The following is a 24,221-nucleotide window of genomic DNA, read 5'->3' as shown; positions in this document are numbered from 1 at the left end:
CTGGGTGAGTGGGGGAGGTTGGCGGTTTATCTGTGCCAAATGCATCAACCCGCCGTGTCTACGTCTTCCCACTCCCTGAAACACCAATCCCTACTTTCTTCAGTATCCCCCAGCCCTCCAGCCTCCTACTCCAGGACCTCTGCATCTCTAAACTCTATGCTCTCTTTGTTGTTTCCATTTTGCTGCATGGAAGTCTACAACCTCCTGTCTTTTAGCAAGTATTTCTTGAGTGCGGTCTGTGTTTCACACACGAGCTAAAATAAGAGAGAAGGGCTCATGAACAGAGCAAATTATTCAGACTCAGAGCAACTTAAGAAAGGAAGACAAATACTAAATGCAATAGGTACTGCTGTTGGAGCAAGCCCAGAGGGCTTACACTAGTTAGGAGGACAGCCCGTCCCTGTAAGGATCAAACTGTGACCAAACCATGCAGATTGAAGACATGACTCCCTCCATAGGATTCACTCTCCACAGAAGATAAGTCTTGAGAAGTGGACTAAGTTGGGTTATCGGATAATTTTGATTTTGTCTTTTCGTAGTTTTGTTGTTGCAATTTGCTTTGAAACAGGTTCTCACTCTCTAGCCCAGGCTGGTTTAGAACTCACTGTGCAGCCCAGTCTTGCCTCAAACTTTTGTGTCTCCTGCCTCAACCTCCCTTCCATGTGCTAGGAACACAAACGAGCAATGCCACACTTGCATGGAATGAATATTTTTTTTTTAAGACTAAGAAAACATCAGTAAGTGCCGTGTTATAATCTCCTCATATGCACAGGTTCCCTATACATGAGAGTGGATACTAGACTCTAGATTTAGCATAAATTATCATGGTCCTACTGGCTGTGAAGGAAATGGGTCCTTGATGTGAAGTGGGCAGACAGTCCTTCTCCGCTGTATTCAAATGGTTCATACATGAGATTACCAAAGGACAATTTCCCCATTGTTTAAAAGAATATCAGTGCTGAGCAACAGAAAGAGGAAGAAAGTGAGTTCTCATCAAACTGAGCTTCTAGTTCAAGCTCCTGACGGCTCTGGTTCCTCTTGTTCTTCTTTGATATGGTAAGCCAACCATGGATGCTTCCCAGCTTCATGACCTAGCAAATCCCATGTAGCCTTTTCCTGCTTCAGTTTGCCAAATACAGTGACTCAGGAGGAGACTTCCAAAAGGCAAGGCTAGATTGTGATTGACAGGAAGAAAACGACACACCTAGAGAGAGGCACTTGCCTCGCAGTTCCCTCAGTTTACTTTCAGGATCTCTAGATAGCGCCAGGCACACATGAATGCTGCAATGAACTGGAGGGTATCTCTATTCCTGGGATTATAAGTTACTTGTAGCAAATCCATCCAGTCAACATGGTAGAAAACTACTACACCCAGTGGCAGAACAATGAGGAATCAGTCAGTTGTATATAGGAGAGAATACATTTTATTTATTTACTTTTTTTACTAGATAATTTTATTTCTGAATTTAGGAGTGGGTGAGAATGGGAAGAGGAAAGTGCTTTTGTTGTCTGAGGTGTCCACAGCAAAGCAGCTGGGGGTGGGGTGGGGGTGGCTCAAACCTAGTAGGTCCTGATCAGGACTCATCCAGGGGCAGAGAATTTGCTACTGTGGCTGTAGTTGCAGTGGATCTAGAGAATGTACAGAAGTTTTTTTTTTTTTTTTTTTTTTTTTTTAACTTCAATAGGGATGGCAGAACATGCCATACACGCCGTGTTTCTCTTCTGCAAGGTAGAGGAGTCAGGGTGAAATCTTTTGATGTGGCAGGATTGAATCTGTCAGGAAGGACTACTGGTCTACCTCTCTTACACATCATGCCACTGCTGTCAGGATCAGAATCAGAGAGAGGAAAGATCTGAGTTACTTCAATTACTATTAGGAACTTAGGCTGATGGAGGTGCTGACTGAAACTGGGGTGGGGGATACCTCATAAAGAAAGGCTTCGAGGAACATCTCTTCTTCATGTATTCAGCCAGCACTGGAGTCTAGGATCGGTTTAAAGGGACCTGCCTCTCTAAAGGTATTGCTGACAGGAGTTGAACATGGTTAAACACCGTGAAATAAATGTTATTGGCAATGGGGCTTTGTTAAAAGTGTCCTTTTTGATGTTATATTGGGACCATGGTAACTTGATGCCTTAACTTCAATACCCTTTCTTGATGTCCTGGCTTCCTTAAGCACAGCATTATCAGCCAAGTAGCCAGCCCAAAAACTGTCACCCTAGCCACTGGCCACTATGAACATTCCACAGGAGCCTTGGCGAAGCTACACTACAATCACCATGGTTTTTCCCCTCCAAGACAGAAGAAGCAATCCAGCTAATGAAGTGCCATACCAACTCCTAGCACTGGGTATCTTCTTTCCGAATGCCTTGGTAAACTCTAGGTGACCTTGAAGCCTTCTCTACCCCTGTGAGATGGAGACTTTCCCTTGTAATCCATCGGAAGGCCTGTGATTGGTGCCTATGTAGTTCTTGGTCTATAAGAGGAACTGCGAGGGTTGGTTCAAACACTCCCCCCCCCCTTTCTGGCTATTTAAACAGGTTCTTTGGCTCACTTTAGCCCAGAAGACACTCCCCTACCCCGCCTCCCCCCCCATCCCATATTGCAACATTAATCTTTAGAGAAGTCTTCTCAAGTAAGGTAGTGAAGAGAAACTGAAGGCCTTGGTTGATCTCTGAAAGAGTTCCTGAGTGTTGGTCAAGCCTCAAAGGCTACAGAACTGAGCAACCACAGGCCTGGGGCTCCTATCACTTGTCAGGGCAGGTCTAGGAATCCCCATGTCCAAGGCTGTAGGAGAACTTTAACACTTGAAAGCCCCCACCTAATTGCTGGAGGATGCAGTCTTCTGCTGTCACCCACGGCTGTCAGAAACTGAGGATTACAAAAGAGGACAAGAATGGGAATACAACAGACGCTAAAAGGCTGGAGATGGGTAAGCCTCCAACCTGACTGTCGAGCTCCGTGTGGAATCGTCTGGATTCTAAAGGGTTTGAGATATGCTACTCCTCTGGGTTTGCCTGTTCAGCCCCTAGGCCTGAGGCACTCACCCAGGCCTGCCAGTACAGGAAGAACTTCTCGCCTACTCACTATTCCTATCCAGAAGATTAAAAGGCTCCCGACTAGCTAGCTGATTGATAACACCTCCTATATTCCAGACACAGCCTGGTTTTGGAATGCAAAACAAAATAAGCATGGTCTGCCAGGGGAAAGATGCTGAGCAAAGGTGGTGAGCAATAAGGGTGGTCCATCTGCCATAAGCTTGAGGCTGGGCAGAAGCAAGGAGTTCAGCAATGTCACCTTCCTGTCCAAGGTAACAGGGCTGGAGAAGCTTTTCCCTTGACTAGCCTGCAGAAGGGTGGCTTTTGGATGGGACCCACACCAAACCCTCTCTCCCAGGGAGACCCTGGCCCGTTTCAGCTTCACCTGTGAGTTTTCTTACTAAAGAGAGCTAAGACAGAAAAACTGGTGAATCTTTGAAGTCTCCTAGAAAGGGTTTCATTTCTAAAGAGCTCCTCAAAGGGTTGAACTTATACCTGGCAGAACAAAACAAACAAAACAAAACCAAACAAAAACCTACCACCACCACCACCACCAAAAAACTAAGGCATTAAGGAGATGGGAGAGGGATTCTGGAGTAATCTCTAAGCTTTCCCCTTCTTGCCTGGTGTGATTGATTACAAGGAAAGATGTGTTCACTTTATTTATTTGTAATTCGTGAAGATTTTTCTTTTCCCCCTTTCTCCCTCCCAGCCACTCCGGCTTGGGTTTCCATATGACTCATAATTCCTTCTGAAAGTGGAGTCGAATTCATAAAAGTGGTGGAAAGGGGGAGGGTTGTGTGTGTGTGTGTGTGTGTGTGTGTGTGTGTGTGTGAGAGAGAGAGAGAGAGAGAGAGAGAGAGAGAGAGAGAGAGGGAGAGACAGGGAGGGAGGGAGAGAGGGAGAGAGGGAGGGAGGGAGAGGCTGGGAGCCCCAGGGAGCCTTCACTACCTACACTGTCACTCAGCTCCCGGCGCTAGTGGCAGTCGGGGGTGGGGAAATCCAGACTGCGCGGATGGCGGATACTATTAAAGCCCCAGCGGCGCGCAGCCGGGCCCGGTGATCCGCGGCGGGTGCGGGAGGGTCTGCGGCGGGCGGGCGGGCAGGCGGGCGGGCGGCGCTGCAGCAGCAGCAGCTTGAGCTCGGCCGCCGCCCGCGGGCGCGAGTGTGCGCGGGTGTGGGAAGGCCGCGAGGGGTGTGCGCGCGTGAGTCGGAGCGGGGCTCGCCCCTCGCCGGCGCCCGCCGCTCCACGGCTGCCGATCGCTCTCCAGCGGTCCCCGGCCCCCCTCGGGCCCCTCGGCTCCCCACGGCCGGCCGTCAGTCCGGGCGGGGGAGGGAGAAAGTGAGACTCGGTGTCATCACCATCCATTGTCAGAAGGGGAGGAAACTGGAATCCAGCAGCGGCGCGCGGCGAGCAGCAGCAGCAGCAGCTGGGCGGTCACATCTGGGAATGCAAAGCCGACCTCCCCCTCCTCCTCCTCCACCGCCGCCACCTCCTCCTCTCTCACCCGGGATCACTTCCGAAACCACTTCGCCTTCAGCCCCTGCCTCGGCTAGAGGTTCCATTTTTTTTTTTTTTTTAAACTGAATATTTACGAAAGCTGGAAGCGTGCGAGGGGGGTGGGGTGGGGTGGAAATAGCGGCTGCTTCTTTTCCAGGGATTTATTTAATGGGGATGTGTTCAAGGCAAGAGAGAATTCAGAAGGATATCGACGTCGTGATCCAGAAGTCCAGAGCCGAGAAAGACTGCCTGTTTGCAGGTGAGTTTGCCTCCGGGATCCTGGGACCCGGAGCTAGCCAGCCTCCCCTCCGGCGGCCAACACCCCCCCCCCAACCCCCTGCCCAGATTTCTGACCGCGACGCGTGTGGCTGGGGCTGTGGGTCTGCAAGTCCCCGTTCCCGGTGCATTTGGAAACAGCTGCAGCGGCGTGAGCTGGAGACCCAAGGGGGGTGGGGGCTCCGCCAGGCCAGGGTAGCCTCGGGCTCCGGGGGGGGGGCAGCAGCACCCGCGCGGATCGGAGCGGAGGGGCCGGGCGCTTCGCTGCAGCCCCCGAGCGAGCCTCGTCCTGGCTCCGGCAGCCGCGGGTTTGCGCCATCGGCCGAGCGGCGGCGGCCGGGAAGGGACGGGCTGCGCTGCGCTGCTCGGCTCCGCTCGGCTCGGCGCCTCCGAGGCCCCGAGAGAAGGAAGGGAAGGCAGCGCCGGCCGGGCCGAGCTCCCGCCCCCCTCGGCTGGGCTGGCTGCAGCCGCTCCGCGCGGGCGGGCGCGCACACACACCGCCCCGGGGGAAGGGATGCGTTCCCGGGGCTCCCGAGCTACGCAGGCCCAGCCGGGGGGGGGGGGTCGCCCTGCATCCCCATCTTTGCTCCCCCGAGGCCCAGAGCAGAGCCCGGAGCCCGGCAGGGGCTGCTTCCGGCGGGGAAATTCCCGCCGTTGCCATGGCACCCGGCACTTGTTGCGGGGGGCAGACTCCCGCTGCACCCCGCGGGGTGCTGAGCATCCCCTCCCGCACCGCAGCCGCGTCCCGCCCTGGCCCTGCGAGCCCTCCAGCCCCCCGATCGGGCCTCGCTGGGCTCGGGTGAGATAGCCAGGTTCAGGGCAGAGCTGGGGTTAAAAACCAAACCCACCCCGGGCGGCTTTTTTTTTTTTTTTTTTTTTAACACGACTTTCCGTTTCAGATTTCAGATACTCAGACTCCACCTTTACTTTCACCTACGTCGGCGGCCCCAAAAGGTATTTATTTATGTGTCTGGAGTTTGCTTCATTTCCTGTTCACACGCCCGTGTTTCCTTTGTTCCCGAGCGTGTTCCGTGTTTGGGTATCCAGTCTTTGCTTGTTTGTTTCAATTCTTGGGGCTGCTGCATTCCTGTCCCGACGTCTCCCGATTTTATGTAGCAGCAGGAGAACGGATATGTTTAAAGTTTTCTTTTTTTTTCCTCTTTCTTTTCTTTTCTTTTTTTTTTTTTTTTTCTAAAGCTACGCTACATGCGAGGAGCACAACTCTCACCTTAAGGAACCTCTGTTCTGCTCCAATAGTAGGTTGCTCCTTAGGCGTTCTAGATTTGACACGGGCCAGCCAGCCAGTGCAGAACTGGACTGTTGAGCTTGGAGTGAAATACGTGATAGACATAAAATGTCACACAAGTAGTTTGATCGCCATTGGAGACTCACCCCCCCTCCTGCCCGCCCCAATGACTTGGGGCTGTGTGTTTCCATTTCCCTGAAGGTTGGCATAAACACACCGTCTGCCAGTTCTCCATACATACCCCTATCCTGCAAGGAGTGGTTATATTTTGGTTTTCACATGAGTTGTCGGACGTATTTTGGAGCGTTATATGTAGCTGGAGTGGATGGCTTTTTTCTTCCGGGGAAGAATGAGAAATGCATATTTTAGTAGCAAATTCCCAAAGCTCTGATGCCGCCCAAATCCAATTTTTGTATTCAGGAAGAAGAATCAGCATCAGAAGTTTCCACAAAGACACACGTTTTCATAGTTAGGGTTTTTTTCCTTTATCCTTTTTAGGGACAACCTATTTAAAAGGGCTTTGGCTAATGAAAGAGACTTACTCAATGGAGAGACAGACGCCTTAGCCTAGCCCAGCTGTTAGGAGTCGGCATTCAAAATAGCTTGACCACATTCCAAAATATCTCTTAGCTAATGGAAATATTTATGAATATAGAAATTGCAAAAAGCTTTCATCTGTAAATATTTTTAAGAACTCGATATTAATGTGTACCTTTAAAATACTTAGAATTTATGTTGCATCTTTCCTCTTAAAAAAAAAAAGAAAGTAAGAAATCTTAGTTAGAATGGTTATCCTGTACCCAAACACAGTCACACTAAGTCCCAGGATTGGCATAACATTGGTTGAGTAGTTGAGAATGTTATCAGTGAATTATCAAGCTTCATTGTCTTTGGGGGGAGAGAGTAAATTATATTATTTTTAGTTTCTATGAGTACCTGCCATCATTTTTGAAATTATGGCTCAAATTAAATTAGAGGATGTTTGATTAAATTAATGCTGCTCTGACACTTAATATCCAAAGGACATTAGTATATGACAAATGCCCTCTTGGATTGTTTTAAGGGCTAAAACATGCTGTGTAGCCATGGAAAACATTCTCCATCAGTTGGAGTCAGTTTTCACCTCCCTTTAGTGGAGTGAGGAGGCAGATACAGCCTAAGTGGGTCTTTCTTTGAGTTGTATGCATGTGTGTGTGTGTGTGTGTGTGTGTGTGTGAGCGTGTGTGTTTCCTCTGTAGCCCAGGCTGGCCTAGAACTAAAGGTCATCCTCCTGCCTCAGCCTCCCAGGTGCTCTGATTTATGGTAAGACACTTGTGGTCCCGTGTTCTGTACCCAGAGGGGTACCCATGACTTTAATCTCTTATATCTCCTACATATGTGGTTAAGATTCCTTATCAGCAATTACTGAGCTCTGGTTCAGTAGCTGGAGGTGGAGAAGTTATGAATGTCTCCAGGATGAAGTCTAAGGGTGTTGGGATGAATAATTAGCTAATTTAAGATTACATCAGATTTCACTGTAGAAACAAGCACCTTGACTGCTTTTAAAGTAAGAAATATTTCCATCCCTAAGTCATTCTATTAAGAGATAATGTTTTCCTTTGTGCCTATTTAAATATCTGGGGCTTGTATGTATAAAGCAGAAAGAAAAAAAAAAAAAAAGAGTTGAGCTGTGTGATTGTTGCTTTGTTTTCCTAAGGCATGTTCTTACAGTGTAACAAATACAAATTGTTTAATACAGGACAGTAGGAAATACTCTTATGTTTGTATTTGAGAACAGAATATCTATATCTATCTATCTATCTATCTATATATATATATATCTTTCATTCAACTCACATTGCATTCTATACAGTTATTATCCACTTCCCAACCTGAATTATCTCTCAGGTATTCAAAATTAAAATACCCTTGCTAGATCTTGATTTATGTTTGTGCCTTTAGAATTGTTTTAGAGATAGTCTCACTGTAACTCAGGCTGGCACGGGACTGGCTATGGTGACTACTCTGGCCTTGGCTGTGTGTTTGCCCTGCCTCTGCCTCCCGGATGCTGCTAGAGTTATAGGCATGATCAGCTATATCAGCTCTGTCTTGATTTGATGTGTGTTGCCAACTTATTTATAGTATTGGATTAATGTTGTCATTGCAATTAAATTACACTTCACCGTTGAAGGGAGTCTTCTACAGAGAACAGTACGTGGTTATTTCGAATTGTTTTCAACTGCTATTTCATTTAAACCTTTAGAAATGACTTTCAGTTCGAGTTGTAGATAAGATTGGGCATACCATTTAATATCTGACACTTCCTAAGAATGAATTACCTGTTCTGAACGTTGTAAAAGCTGATCGTTCATGGCATCTTTAAAAGTAAGGATGTGTTTCTCCTGTAGATAAGAGGAAATGCAAAAAGGTGATTTGATTGTTTAGGCCTGAGTAGCAGCCTTGTAGCCTTTCATTAAACGGTCCTCATAGGGGCAAAGTATTTGTTAATATTTTGTATCCTGCCTGCCTTGGTGGACTCAGGTGAGGGTCCCAGACAGTTCAGTTCCCATGGTCACGTTTACTCAGTTAACTGAGGGAGCCAAGGTGTGAACCCCTGCTCTGTCACACTCCTCTGAGTCACAATGCAGACAGGTTCACATTAACAAACACAAGAGAAATTTACAGACACTTGCAATGTTTAAAGCTGTTGATTGGGAAAATGTGTTGAGTATCGTGAACACTGGTTTTTCCTGTCATTTACCCGTTTGACTTTGGCAATATACAATACTGTTTCTTTCACTCATTCGTTCTAGGAGTGGTCCTTGCACGGCACCCCAGTCCCACCCCGAATGCCAGTGCTTAACTGTCCACAATTTATGAAAAGAAAGAAATCATTTTTTTTTCTCTTACAGTTTGTCATGCTTGTGACCTTCTGGCATTTCCCTTTTCCTATATGAATTAGCAGGACATTCCTTAAAACCTCAAAGGATTGAGGCTCTGATTTTGCATCTTGCCTGCGGTCAGACATGGAATTAGGGCCGGAAGAAGCAGATAAAATGTGTGGTACCAGATAAAACAGAGATTGGATGGCTAAGTCTCTGGGGTTGAGGTTATTAAAGTTTAGGCCAGAACCAACAACCCAGTTGTCCTGAGGACAGATTGCTCTAGGATCCTCTGAGATCCTAGAAAGATTATGAAAATAAAACACATGTTTAAAACGTAAGAATCTGAGTTTTGATTGTCAGAAGTTTCGAATGGTCTGGTGAAATGGCTGAGGTGGTAAGGCACCCTCCACAAGCTCGATGGCCCGAGTTCATTCTCTGGTACCCACACAGCCTGAGGAAAGAGAAAGTGACCTCTTATCTAGACCCGTGTCCATGGCTTGTGTCTGTGCAGGTGTGCGTGTGCGTGTGTGTGTGCGCGCGCGCGCGCGCGCACCCGCGTGCACATGTGTATGTGTTCACAAGTGCAGACAAAATAAGTTAAAAATATTTAGAAAACTAGGCATCCCAAAAGGAACAAAAAATTAAAAACACCACAGAATTCTTCTAACTTCTGATGTTTTATGGCCCAGGCTAGACTTGAACTCACTCTATAGCCCCAACCAATCTTGCCCTTGTGATGTCCCTGCCTCAGTTTCCAGAGGAACTGAGATTACAACCTCGAGTCACTGGTGCTGGCTGAGAAGTCACATTTTACAACATAAGGGTAATGGTTTTCCTTTTGAAAGGATATGAGAATAACAAAGTGTTCATTAGATGGAGGTATTCCCTGTCAAAGAGCATGACTGCATCTTAAGAAGCATAATATTTAAACTGAGTATACTATATACCTAAAATAAGAGCGCCTTGGTATCTGAAGTAAGAATTCCATGCCAGTCTGGCCATGTATTGAAGCCCTGCTTTAAAAAAAAAATTCCAGTATTTATATTAAAAATTGTGAAATTTGAAGTGCATGGGCAGAAGTTGTGCACCTGCTTGCCCATGCACAGCCTTAGTTTGTGGGCAACCCTCTTTCATGACGTCAGGGTGGATCGACGTCTTTTGGAGCATATGTCCTTGTCCAGGGAAATGCTGCGGTACACTGGGGAGTAGTAGTAGCTCTCCTTGGTGCATATGCTACCTCCTGTCTCTCTGAAGGTTCCCTCTGAACCTTTCTGTCTATCCTCTGCCCTCCATTTACCATCGAATCCCTGGGCACAACTCATTGTTGAGATGCTTGCTAAGACAAAATTCTCATCTCGGAAATCTTTTCCTGGAACACTTCCCTGTAGGATTTTGATGACATAGATGCTTTCCTATATATGAAGGGGTTATGTCTTCATCCATCCACAGGAAGATGATGTTATAGAAGGTTGATATCAATTGGTAATGCCTAACCTACCCAACACCCTGTTTTAGCAACACAGCTCACTGCTAAGATTGGGTTTCCCCTCATGTTGGAAGGGCTGAGCATCACAGGAGTGTATTTCATATCTTAGGGCTAATCTGGGAAAAGATAACAGTTCCAAAACCTAAGGAAGTTTTCTGCCGAGTGCATGCCGCTTTTGCATTATTATAAAGTGGGAAAGTTTAGGTTCAAACTTTATACATTAGCGACTGTCTGTTTTGTAATTAGTTGCTTGTTTACGTCTCTTTGTAATCATTTTTGGAGAAGGAACTTTGTCCTGTTCCCTGTGGTTTCTCTTGCCCCCTCCCCCAGCACTGCCTAGTCCACTATTTTCTTTCTCTATAAGTAGATGTTTTATGAATTATGATACGAATGGTAAGAAAGAAGGAATTTTCTAACTTCAATGACCAAATATGGCAATAGTTGAACACTCGAGAGAGCCCTCACTCCGATGATGCCACTCACAACAGAATTTCATATGAACAAGAGTTGCCTGGCCAAATTACAGTCCCTGTTTTCTGTTTCTGCATTCAAGTTGCTCTTAGGGGGCAGACACACGCATAATGCCGTTGTTTAGGATGGCACTACTGTTGCTTGACAGGCCAGAGATTTGAACTCTTTCACACAGAAATAACTCCTTTCATACAGACAGTTAGCACATTTCCTTTGGGAGCTGGGCCTTGCTTACCATCATCATTTAACGTTAGATTAGTCATTATCCAAAAGACTGTCTTGAAAGTGTCTTCCTTAAAGGGGCGAAGGCTACCTCAGATGCTCCAGTGGCTGGGGGTGTGAGTGGGGAGGAAGCTAATAAGTGAGTGAGGACCTGGCCACCCCCCCCCCCACTCCCACTGGGTACTCTGCTTAGGGCAAGTGCTCTACCGCCTGGAGCCATAGCTCTTAAATCATAGCTGCTCAGCTGGGCATGCTGGTGCACATTTGTAACCATAGCATTTGGGAAGCAGAGGCACAGACTTCTCTGCAAGTCCCAGGCGGGGCTGCCAAGTAGTGAACTTTGACTTAGAAAAGAGAGCAGCAGCCCTAAGGGATGGTCCCTCCCCCCGCCAGCTGCTCGGTCTTGTGTAGTTGTTTTAGTAAAGTGTTCATTATCAAATGAAATTTCAAGCCAGTGGCCTCACATAACCCGCAGTTCAGCGTGAATGGGGCTCTGTTGAAGCACACATATTTAAGACATTTAACCTTTATTTCTGTGGATTAAGGCAGCCCTGTTCATGATACTTATTTTGCTGAACACAGCCTCCCTCCTTCCCCCCCACCCCTCCCCGGGTTTCCACTGAAGAGAATGAGGCATTTTGTTGCTTACCTTACATTTTACAGCTAAAGGGATGGAGCATAGGGCAGTTTAAAACTGGTTAGCGTTTGCACAAGACAGTAGGTCTATAGTCCAGTGCAAGTCAATGTTTATGTAAGGTTTAGGGGCATTGGTTCAGCTGGCCTGACCAGAGTTGTTGGGAATATTTGGGGACAGGGAGGGATTGCTAACGGGATGTTTTCCAGGGTCAGTACTGAATAAAGAAAATCTACTGGTTGGCAAGAGGTGTGCCAGGGCCCAGTGCAGAGCTTAATAGTTGGAAAATTATGTACCTTGGCTCTGGAATCCTTAGGCAAATATTTGGCTAATCCATTTAAAATTCCCTGTCATACTGTGCAGCATTAAAAAAAAAATCTAAGTTAAATTTCATCAATCCTGAAAATATTTTGTAACTCTGTACCTGGATTTTCCTTTCTGTGGTTTGTGCCTCGGTAGGTGAATCTTGCTTTAAGATAACGGCCACCGATTTAGTCAGTTTATTTTAGGCAAGTATTGACATGGGGTACTTTTAATGCATTTCTGGAATCCATTTTTTCCTGTACCTTTGTGAACACTGGTGAGAGCTATGATAATGATGCCTATTTTAGTATTTGAGATGAGGTATCACCCAAAGGCACAGCCTGGGTCTTTAAATAGGAATCTTCCTGACTTTACCCTTCCAAGTGTCCGGATTAGAGGTGTATGTCACCACAACTGGCAAATATATATATATATATATATATATATATATATATATTTTTTTTTTTTTTTTTGAAATGCTGTTTTTGCATGTGTGCTTTCAGTGTGTGTCATGTCTGAGTTCTTTCGTGAAGGTGCTCGTGCGCCACAGCGCACACGTGGACGTCAGAGGACTGTCTCAAGCTTTCCCCTTGCTTTTCCAGTGTGTGTACCAGGATGGCTTCCCGAGGGCTTCCAGGGGGTTGTCCTTTCTCCACCTCCCATTTCTCCAGAGGAGTATTGGGATTACAGACATGTGACACCACGTTAGGCTTTTCCTGGGTTCCAGAGATCTATCTACATTCAGGTCACCGGGATCTACCCAGAGGCACGTGTCCTGGCCAAGAAATGCATTAATGTCTTTTTGTTAAGACTTCCTGTCCCCGTGTGTGTGTGTGTGTGTGTGTGTGTGTGTGTGTGTGTGTGTGTTCTGTAATTTAGGTTTTCTCTTAGACTTGCCACCGTGAATGCTTGGCACTTCCACCTGACCAAGCGTTTGCCATCTTCATCTCAGAACAAACCGTTTCCTCTTTAGAACAAGCTTGTTTTCCTCTGGCCTTTTCCTGAACAAAATCCCGTCTGAGCCAGGAACAGGAGTCACAGTGTCTGACTTCACACACCCAGACATCCTTGAAGCCCTGCCCACCGCTGCTGAGGAGCTGCCAGTACACCCCAGTACACCAGTACACCCCAGCATGTACGCAATGGCCCGTTGGCCCCTTGACCAGAGTCTAGACCACTAGTGCTTTAGTAGAGTGGCCTTTAAAAGTCCTGATCACCATATTCTAATCCATTTGGTTTCCTCACCAGTTGATTTAAATTAATATTTATCTATTATTATTATTATTATTATTATTATTTCTAAAGATAGAATCTTGCTGCGCAACTCTGGCCTGGAGCTTGCTATATAACACAGGCTCTTGGGGCTGTCTTTCTACTGTTTCCTTTACAGTATTGGAATTACAGCCATACAACCAGCTTTTTTAAATGTTTCCATAAGCATAAACTTGATCGTACATGTCTGTTCAGCAACTTTCAAATATGACCGTAGGTTCCCCCCCCCCCCCACATCAACCATAAATTCCTACTTTGGCTTTCAAGAACCACTTTCTGTATCATTTCCAGCCCTAGGAATGTCTCTGGCTTCTAAATACCTATTTCCCTTTGTCTGCTTATTGACCCCCATCTCTCTACACTGAGCAGCAGTTTGATTAACTTAGCAGACAGCTGTTCAAAGCTTATTGATAGCGAAAATTCCACTCGCATAATGTAGTTGGTTTGGATATCAAGATTATGGATTTCAGTGTCATAAAGGTAAACTCATTTGGTTTCCCTTGCCCAGGAGGGGCATATCCACTCATTCAGATGTGCGATGTGCTTGGAGATGAGTTGAAGAGAGTAAGCATGAGAAGACAGAATAAAGTCTGATAGGATAAGCAAGCGTGTAGATTAGCTATCTCTACCTGTTGCTGCCTTCCTGCAATCCTCAACACCGAAAACCTGTAGCGTCTTATTATTTCCGTAACAGTGAGAATGGGTTTGGCTTAGATATTGATGGCCGAGCCTTACAAGATGGCTCAGTAGTAGAGCATGTTCCTCCCATCCCAGCTCCATACACGAAACACTTGAACGGAGGAGGACAAGGGGTCCCATACTCAGTTTAACAGGGTGAGTGGGTGGGGGCATCTGCTGAAACCTGTGGTAGACAGACAGACAGGTCAGTGCTCTCTGCACGGAATTAGCAGGGCTTCACTCAAGGATTGTCTCCTAACCCTCTAAAACGTAGCTCCAAAGACAATTTTCAGCAGGCTCTGAGGTGCCAACTTCTAACCCAGCCTGCCTGGGGTGTGTAACAAATTGATGGATAGCCTAGCTAGGCTGCATATTGAGACCCTTCCTCAATAAATAAATAAACAAACAAACAAATAAATAAATAAATAATAAATAAATAAAATTAAAGCAAGCAACCAAACAACAACAAACACCCACATTTGTCATTGCTTTATCTTTATTCAACCTGTAGAAGCTCTTTTTAAGATCAGCTATTAAAATAATTGGAGTTGGAATATTGGACCCATTGGAATATGGCACAGAAATAATATAACTGTATTTGAAATTTACATACATACATACATATATGCATATATATGTATATGTGTATGTATATATTATATTATGAAAAAAATACTGGAAACAAAAGCAAAACCAGATCAGATATTATTTGGAGGCACATGGTCTCCAAAAGTCTTAATTATAAGTGAAAACCAGAATAAGTCAAGATGGTTCCTGAGAAACACATCAGTATTTTGTTTGACACCACCATTCTAGTTTCAGTTAGTGTGCCTAGAGGGAGTGTATGTCTTCTAATGTTTCTTCCTGCCAGAGCAGCATTATTTCTTATATTATATGAAAGCACGTCCCAAACTGTGAGGGAAATGCTCACTTGGTGGCTTTGAAAAACCATTCCAGCGGTTGGACTCTCAGAGTCTTATATAATGGTACATATTACATATGTCCGTGAGGTGAATGAAATATTCAGGCTTCTTTAGACTTACTTGGTTATGGATCTAGACTGTCTCAGGAGAGTTGTTTTGTGGGAAATGCTTTGGCAACCTCTGAGTCGTATTCGCTGAAATTAGTTTTTGGGTAAACAACAGCGTGCTGTGCATGGAAATTACAGATTCTTAGTGAACACTAAAGAAAAATTTTAAGCGTCCTTATAAACAGATTTGCTGTATGACAAGGAAAGTACTGATTAAAAGGCATCTGGCACTCCATGGATTTGCTTCCGTAGTCTTCCTTCCTTTCCAGTTGTGCCGAATCCATTATGATAGGGGCTCTCTTCTCTTCTTACTTATCAGAGCCCTGAGCTTGCTAGAGGCATCTTTCTTGCAGGATTAGAAGTCTGGTTTAGGGAAATGTTGGTGGCAGAAGCGCTGGTTACGTCCTTTGAATTCTGTTGATGTGGCAACAGTAGGATGTCTTAGGGACAGTCTGGCGAGGCACCTTTAGAGATAGATGTTCATGATGGGGCACTTTGGAATTTGTCCAGATAGTTTTTTGATTTTTTTTTTTAGTTGATGAATTACATTGAGAGAAAACAACAGCAATCGAGCCATGAGGGAAAATATCTGTTTGGTTAAAATCGTTTCCCTCCGAGCCACCGAATGAGAAATGGAGAATGTAAAAACCTCTCTGAAGCCCTTTCAGCATCGAGGAAGAAGATTGCCGTGTTTTAGAGGTACAGATTGATGGTGGTTTTGAAGCAGGATCTCTTCACATAGGTCAGGTTGGCCCAGAATTCCCGGTGTGGTTACCTCAGCCTCTCACAAGCTGGGAGTGCAAGTGTAAAGTGTGTCATGTGTCCCCTTAAAAGGTAGCCCCTGTTATTTAACCTTAGGACTCTGTGTACTGCTATGGTAATTTCATTTCAGGTGCACTGGGGTAGGCACAGGGATTCACAGGCCTCTGGGATAGATGTTGATGGTTATCAGTGTCATCATATAAGAATGTCCCATGGCTTTTATGATTCAGGGAAACCACAGGCATGTTCCAATAACACATAGTTCATCAAACACTCTAAGGCTTCTTATTTAAATATGCAAAATCTTAATGAATTGTTATGACAACTCATGAGTCAGTTACACCCGTACACATACACATATATTCAGTCTCTCTCTGACACACACACACACACACACACACACACACACTTTAATTTTGTTTTCTATTGCTGTAATAAAATACCCCAACCAAAAGCTTAGGGAAGGAAGAAAAGATTTGTCTCACAGTTCCAGGTTATAGTTCATTGTTGAGGGGAGGTCAAGACCGTAGTAACCGGAAGCAGCTGGCTGCATCACAGCCAAGAGCGGAGCGAATAGATGTGGGCATACTGGCATTCACTTTCTCCGCTCTTACACAGCCCAGACCCAAACCCGGGGGACAAGGAGGCCCACAATGGGCAGGTCTTAGAACCTTAGTTAATCAAGACCCCCCCCTCCACCCTGCCACCAACTGATGTGTCCCCACACGACTCTGATCTAGTCAGTCCCTTATCAAAACCATTCCAGGCTATTCTAGATTAGTGCGTCTTAACCCTGTAGGTCTCAACCTCCTTGAGGGGTTGAGATATCAAATATTTACATTACCATTCATGATTGTAGCAAAACTACAGCTATGAAGTAGTGGTGTCACCACAACATGAGGAATCCATATTGAAGGGTCAGGGCCGCAGCATTAGGAAGGTTGGGAACCTTCTAATCTAGATCATTCGTTAACCACTTCAAAGCTAAGACTGACCTTCATAGCTTACTATCGACCTTAAGAGCAGTCTTAAGGCATTGACCTTCTACCTAGATTTAATGCTAAAGTCTGCCAGGTAGATAAAGCAGACATAGTGGTCATTTCTCACCAAAATGTAACACAACTAGATACAGGAGGAGAATAAAAAAAAAAAAAAAATCCTCTGTGAAGAAGCAGCTATTATTTTATTACCGCATACAATTTGAAATGGTTTCTGTAATGAGTGGTCGGACTTATTTTTAGGTAATTGAGGAAAAAGGTTGACTAATCGTCTGAGCCAAATTCTTGTAGGGACAGAAGCAGCCTAGTGTCTCGGTGATTTCAGTGTGACTTAATTAGGTGATTTCAGTGAGATTGCTATTCTTGTTGGATTTGGCTCCAGACTGCTGGAACTTGGGCCAAGAAATGCTTTAAACTTAATTTTTTTTCGAAGTTGTGCTAGTTTAATTTAAAATGTGCTTCTTGTGTTGACTTCCTGGACCCTCCGCTCTTGACGGCTAATGCACGCAGCACCCTCTCCAACTACGGGCAACTGCCAGGAAGAAACAAACAAACAAGCAAACAACGGAGTTGTGGCAAGGGCTTTTATAAAGGTTTTGTTTTTTTGAAACAAGGAAATGATTTGCACTTTGAGTAATGAGTACACTTCGGATAATAATGCCACACTTTAATTGCATCTGTATGATCCAATGCACAGACAAATTTACAGAGATTTATTTATACATATGTGGGTGCCCGTATGTATGTGCACCGTGTGTGTGTGTGTGTGTGTGTGTGTGTGTGAATGTGTCTGGTGCCTGGAGAGGTCAGAAGAGAGTGTTAGATCCCTGAAAACTGCAGTTGCAGCTGGGCATGATTTGCCATGTGGGTGCTGGGAACTGAACCTGGGTCCTCTACAGCAGTGACAAGAGCTCACAACTGCTGGACCACCTCCCCAGCACCACGAATTTTTTAATATTACCCAAGTATAGATATTTGAGGCAGGTAACTATAAAATAAATTACTTTTTCTGAAGCAAAAGTACCTTGACATAAAACTAAGATGAATAATCTGTATTAAGTTCATGGAAATAAATCACAGTTTTATATTAATGGAAATCCACCACCGGTTGTATTGATATACGACTATAATCTAAGCAGTAAGTATTAGTTAGTATTTTATAAGTATTAACAATCTGTGTAAAAAGTCTGTACCCTTCTGTGGGGCGCCCACCATGACTAGGAAATATGTTAACATGTAAGGATGGGCTATCATTGAGTAGCAACACATGATTGAGTAAACCTTTGTGTACACGACTTAAAGCAGCAGCAATACTTCCATTCAGTTGCGTTTCTGAACTTTGAAGTCCAGCCTCAGATTGTTTGTGTTCCTCCTACTGAGTAAGCGTTGGGGTCCAGTGTCATCCACACGCCTGGTTTATGAATTAATTTTCCTCCCCGAGAGCTTGCTTAGTTGTAGTGATTCCAGACACTTCGTGAAGAGGAACCAGGCATGTGCTCTAGCTCTGTAATCCCAGCACTTAGGAGGGGGAGGCAGAGGGAGCAGGAGTTCAGAGACATCCTCCGCTAGAAAGCCAGTTCAAGGCCAGCCTGAACTACAGGAGACCATGTCCTTCCATAAAACAACAAAAAGAAAGGAAGGAAGGAAAGCATGGGCTTGTGATGTACACACTTCACTTTCATTAGCTTTTCATGTTGTAGTTACTTAGATACCCCCAGCCACCGTTCGTGCATGTGAATAAGGGTGCGTGTGTTGGGTTCAGGGGACAGTCTTGGGTGCTGGGCCTCCCCTTCTGCCCTGTTTGAATCATGGTCTCATTGTTGCTTCACAGTGCGAGTTTTGTCCACTGCTATTCCCCAGCCTCAGAGCTTGCCTTTTAGGGGTAGTTTGTGTTTGTTTCTTTCTTTCTTGACAATTTTTTTAAAATTTAAATTTGAAACAAGCTTGTTTTACATGTCAGTCCCAGTTCCTGCACCCTCCCATCCTCCCCCTGTTCCCCTCCACCACCCCCCACCCCACCCCCTTTCTCCTCCCAGGGAGGGTGAGGCCTTCCATGGGGAGTCTTCGTCTGTCACATCATTTGGAGCAGGGCCCAGCACCCCCTTTATAAAATATTTTTTTCATTACCCAATATAATCTTATTTTACATATCAATCCCAGGTCCCTCTCTCTCTCCCATGTAGTCCCTCCCACGACGGAATCCACATGGTAGGGAATAGATCAGAATTAGTCTGCTTGGCTGTTTACACCTTGGATGCTGGACGATGATGAGTTTGAGGCCAGCCTGGGCTATGCAGTAAGACCATATCTCAACAAAACAAGACGGAGCTGTAGAATTGGATCTGAGTAAAGAAGTAAAATGTGTTGTGGCACACATCCAGTCAGCCTTGAACACTGCTGGCACTGATCTCTGCCAGGTTTCCTAAGATCTATGCATTGCTGTGAAAATACAACAAGCAGGAGTTACTTTTGTAGCCCGCTTAAAGGCATGCAGATATCTCAAGAGCTAGGAATGTCACCGTTGGCTGAAATAAAGCACCCAGAGAATAAACGGGTAGACGACTTAAATTGCAAACTAACCATATAGGTAATTTCCCACCGTAGAACAGAAGCTGGAAGTGGGTTCTACTTCCAGCTTAAAAAACAAAACAAAAAACAACAACTGTGTATTACGGCTTTAAGAAGAAATGAGTCATGAGTATCTGATCCCATTATGAATAAAATACCTTTCCTTAATAGTTTTTAGTAGTCATAACTTAATGACCCTGAAAACAAAACATAATTGAACACTTGCAATCTCTCCCTGCTCACGTCTTTCTTTCTTCTGGCTTAAAATCAATTGAGTTCTGCGTTATCCGCTCCCGAATGTTCAATGTCGACTCACCTGTAAGCAAAATACCGTTTGACCACGACCCACTGAGAGCTCACTATGTGTTCCGGGCATGAAGGATCTGAGGGCAGTCCTGCCTCCGCCTCCCCAGGGCTGAGATGGTGAGCCCAGACCTAACTCTTCCTTCCTGTATCTGTGGCAGCACTTTTCCGTGTGGTTTACCCCTGCAGCCCAGAGTATATTTTTCTTGATAGCTCTGAATAAACAGGATTTGGCTTTGTGATATTGTTTTAAAAATTATTTATTGTCTGTCTATGTAACATCTATCTGTCTGTCCATCCATCCATCATCTATATGACCATCCATCCATCCACCCATCCATCGTGTGTGTGTGTGTGTGTGTGTGTGTGTGTGTGTGTGTGTGTCTGCCGCATCAAGTGTATAGAGGTCAGAGGACAACTTTTGGGAATCAGCTCTCTCCTCCTGAGGTCGTCAGGCTTGAAGGCAAGTGCCTTTACCTTTGGCTGAACCATCTTGCTGGGCCTTGTGATACACATACATATTTGGTAGCTTCAAACCTTCATTTTTTTTTCTCCTGGCCCTAATTTATAGTTATGGCTCTGTCCTGACCAAGCTTAAGTGTCATACATAGTACCATCTGTCATCTTGGCAGACGAGCATGCTTAGGTGGCTAGAGTTTGCTGTGTGATCAAGGTTATGCCATACTTTGGGCACATTATTCAGTTTTATGGCTTTTGGAGAGAGGGCTTTATTTAATACCCGAGGCCACCCTGGGACTTTCTCAGTGTATAGCCTGCGCTTGTCCCGAATTCATGGCATTTCTTCCTGTCTGAGTGAGTGTGTTACAGACAGTAGTTAACTGTCATGTGGAGTCTGGGAACTGAACCCGGGTCCCCTGCTCTTAACCACTGAGCCATCTCTGCAGCCTCAGCCCATCATTTTAAATAGCATGTATTTTGTCATTAAAAATTCTTTGAGGGGCTGGGGAGATGGCTTAACTGGTAAATTACTGAGGAGCTTAGGTCAGATCCCAGTAGTCACATAAAAACCCAGCTACAGGAGCACATACATTTAACCCCAGAGAGAGAGGGGAGAGGAGGCAGAGGCAAACCAGCGTGGGAAACCCTGCCTTACAACAGAAGGTGGAGGGCCATAGGGCTGGCGGGGTAAGGGCATCTGCTAATCCTGAAGACCTGAATTTGGTTCCCAGAACACATGTCTAGTGCTCACAACTGCCTAGCTCCAGCTTCAGGGGATCTGACACCCTCCTTTGTCCACCATACACACTGCACTGACATGTCCCACCAACCCCCTACACACATACACACAAAGTTAAAAATAAAAATAAGGTGGGAAGCAACTGAGGAAAGACACCCATTGTCAACCTTTGGCTTCCACAGGCATGTGCAAACTATTGTGTCCACATGCCCACGCATGGGCACTCCCCCCTTCCTTACACATGTATACACACACACACACATACACACACACACACACATGCACACACACACGCACACACACACACACACACGTGATGGGAGATGTCATTCTGTATATGTTTCTCATACTGGTTAATAATAAAGCACTGTTGGCCAATAGGAAAGGAAGATAGGAGGGACTAGGAAACAAGGAGGAAAGAGGAAGGAGGAAGGAGGAGTCAAGATGGAGAGTCTGGAGAAAACAGTATGCCGCCGCACCAGCTCCAAATAATACACAGAGACTCTGTATTTGGTACAATACTGTTGGCCCGGTTACTTGTTTCTTATTGGCTAGCTCTGCCTTTAATTATTAACCCATTTCTGCTGATCTATGTATTTTCACATGGCCTTCTCTTACCGGGGAGGCGGCTGGTGTCCAGCTCTCTCCAGACTCTCCATCTTGACTCCTCCTTCCTCCTTCCTATTTCCTCCTTGTCTCCTAGTCCCTCCTATCTTCCTTTCCTATTGGCCAACAGTGCTTTATTATTAACCAGTGTGAGAAACATACACAGAATGACATCTCCCATCACACACGCGCACGCACACACAGATACACACACACATGCACACGCACACACACACATACACACACATACACACACACATGCACACGCACACACAGACACACACACATACACACACATGCACGCACACACGCACATACACACACATGCACACGCACACACAGACACACACACGCACACACAGACACACACACATGCACACGCACACACACACACGCACACACATACACACACATGCACGCACACATGCACATACACACACACACACGCCTTTCAAAGCACAGAGATGCTGTGTGCTTCCTGTTACAAAATTAAGCCTGGAGGCCGTATACTATTTAAAAATTACAAATTAGGTCATGTAAATATTTTGTCGGACTTGTAATTCATAAGAAGCTTCCTCAAGAATAGTGAGTGCGGAGATAGATTTGTGTTCCACTAATTGCTTAGGGGACCAGAGGTGAACATTGGCGTGATAACAGCATTTTGATGTTGGGAAACTGTTTTCCTACATCTTAATTGACAGCCCTGTTTCTCCCCCTTCCGGAGCGAATATTGGAACATATGGTCTGATGAGCCTGTGTACATTGGGGAGGGCAGAAGGCTTCAAGTCAGGACTGACCTGAAAAACCTTGGTCCTGGTTTTTGTGGATCAGGAGGGGGAAGGGCTGCATGGGCATTCCAGAAGCCCGTGGAAGGCACGGAGTGTGGGTTGGCTGCAGAAGGCAGAAATCCCTCACCAAGAGGCTGGGGACCCAGACTGAAGCCCCCCCCCCACCCATCCACTCAGGCTGTGTCTTATACCAGGTGGCCCTGGGCTGTGAACACTCACTCACTCTGAGGAAGTGGTTTAACCCTTCTCAGGCCGCCCATCAATCTCAGAGTACCGTAAATACATTACTTCACCATCGAGGATTAATTACATTTAAAAGAAACTAGTGCAGGGAGTGATCTCCCAGGAGACAGCAGGGATGTTTATCATTTTCTTATCATCCTTTCCTTAGTCATCCAGTTTGCAAATGTTTGTTGAGTTCAGAAATTATACAGAAGGAAGGGCACCGGGTGCCCTGATTGCGGATACAAAGATGAATCCGTAGGGTGACCTCTGCTCTCTTTATGGGTTCTTGTCTTATTTTAAACTTTGACTTTATTATTATTATTGTGTGTGTGTGTGTGTGTGTGAGAGAGAGAGAGAGAGAGAGAGAGAGAGAGAGAGAGCGAGAGAGCAGGGAGGGGGCATGCACGCACATACGTGGAGGTTCGAGGACAACTTTGCGCACCTCTCTTCTTCCACGGTTGTGTGAATTGTTGCTATCAGGCTTCAGTCTTCCGGCGTGGTGGCAAGGGCCTTTACCAAGTGAGCCAGCCATCTTGCTGGCCCCTCCTAATTAGGTTTTAAAAACCCCTACAGCATGAGTAATTACGTACTGCTTGCATCAGCAGGCGTGGGTCTTTCATGGTAGCATGTTTACACTTTGTATGTTTATGCTTTCTTTTGAAACTTAAAAGTTCTTTCAGTTCTGCCATAAAATATGCACAGAGTAAACTCATGCCTTTTTTTCCTGTGTTGTAATCAGTGCCGTATGAACCTTTTCTTGCCAAAAACAATGAAAACACATCTAGTCTTTCTTATTTTACCTGGCACGCTTAGGTTTCATTTTTCGAGGCAGAGCCTCCACATTGCCCAGGCTAGCTTTGAATTTGCTGTGTATCTGACGATGCCACTGAACTAACCCTTCCGCCTCCGTATCGCTAATGCTGGGGTTACAGGTGTGTACCGCCAAGCTTGGCTACTAAGGTCCTACAATTTTTTTTTTTTGTTGTTGTTGTTTTAGAAAAGATTTTATTTTCAATCATTAGTGTACAAGCATGTTTCTGTGTGTGGGCATATGTGTGTGTGTCAGTGCAGGTGACTGCTTCTCAGAAGGTGGTGTTGGATTCTCTGGAGCTGAAGTTCCAGGCAGTGGAGAAAGGCTGTAAAGTGGGTACAGGGACCAAACTCAGTCCTCTGCGAAAGCTCATGTGTTTGTAACCGCTGAGGCCTCTCCCTAGTCCCAGGTGTTACATTGCTGGGTTTGTGAAAATCACCAGGCCGAATCTGAAAAAACAAAGGAAGTCTCTAATTCTCCACTTTAGCATTAAAGTAGACATATACTGATCTATAAGCAATTAAAACATGTTGATTGTCTAAGGTTTCACTTCAGTAAGCATTTATAAACTATTTTAGAAGAATGTATCCTATTGCCCAGGGAAGCAGGGGTAACTTTTCAGTTAGAATTTGACTGTTGTTAGTTTAATAGTCTCTATTTGTTTGCCCAGTGGTTTATTTGGTATAACGACGTGCTCTGAGTATAGCCCAGCCTGATTTGAACTCCTGGGCTGGACATTCCTCTCCCCACTCCCCCAGCCTCCCAAGGAGCTGGGCCTAGAGGTGTGAGCCATTGCACCTGGCTTTGGCTTTTATTAAATGAGTATTTGAACGAGTGACTTGGACTACCGGCCTCTAAGAAGCCTGTGGTGTGTAGAGCTTTGCATAAAAAGGACCTCCATAACAGTTTCATCAAAAGTGGTGTAACCAACCAGCCCTTCC

The 24,221-nt window shown here is 45.4% G+C and overlaps 1 protein-coding gene across 3 annotated transcripts in view; it reads left to right on the top strand.

Annotated features, from left to right (window-relative positions):
- The first annotated feature begins 2,820 nt into the window (after positions 1 to 2,820).
- Positions 2,821 to 24,221, top strand: part of Parp8 (poly(ADP-ribose) polymerase family member 8) — a 161,690-nt gene continuing 140,289 nt past the window's right edge. Inside the window, exons 1-3 of one of the 3 annotated variants that reach the window (XM_051183085.1) lie at positions 2,821 to 2,932; positions 4,697 to 4,798; positions 5,715 to 5,769. In XM_051183085.1, coding sequence (XP_051039042.1) covers positions 2,836 to 2,932; positions 4,697 to 4,798; positions 5,715 to 5,769 — 254 coding nt within the window. In that variant the 5' untranslated portion in view covers positions 2,821 to 2,835. Of the gene's footprint in view, positions 2,933 to 4,149; positions 4,598 to 4,696; positions 4,799 to 5,714; positions 5,770 to 24,221 lie in introns of those variants that run through there. The other 2 variants (XM_051183087.1, XM_051183084.1) reach the window with 2 other exon arrangements.

This window comes from Phodopus roborovskii, unplaced genomic scaffold (genome assembly GCF_943737965.1).
Source record: "Phodopus roborovskii unplaced genomic scaffold, PHOROB, whole genome shotgun sequence".
Taxonomy (NCBI): Eukaryota; Metazoa; Chordata; class Mammalia; order Rodentia; family Cricetidae; genus Phodopus; species Phodopus roborovskii.
Note: the sequence above shows the minus strand (reverse complement) of the source record. Positions and strands in the feature narration are given on the sequence as shown.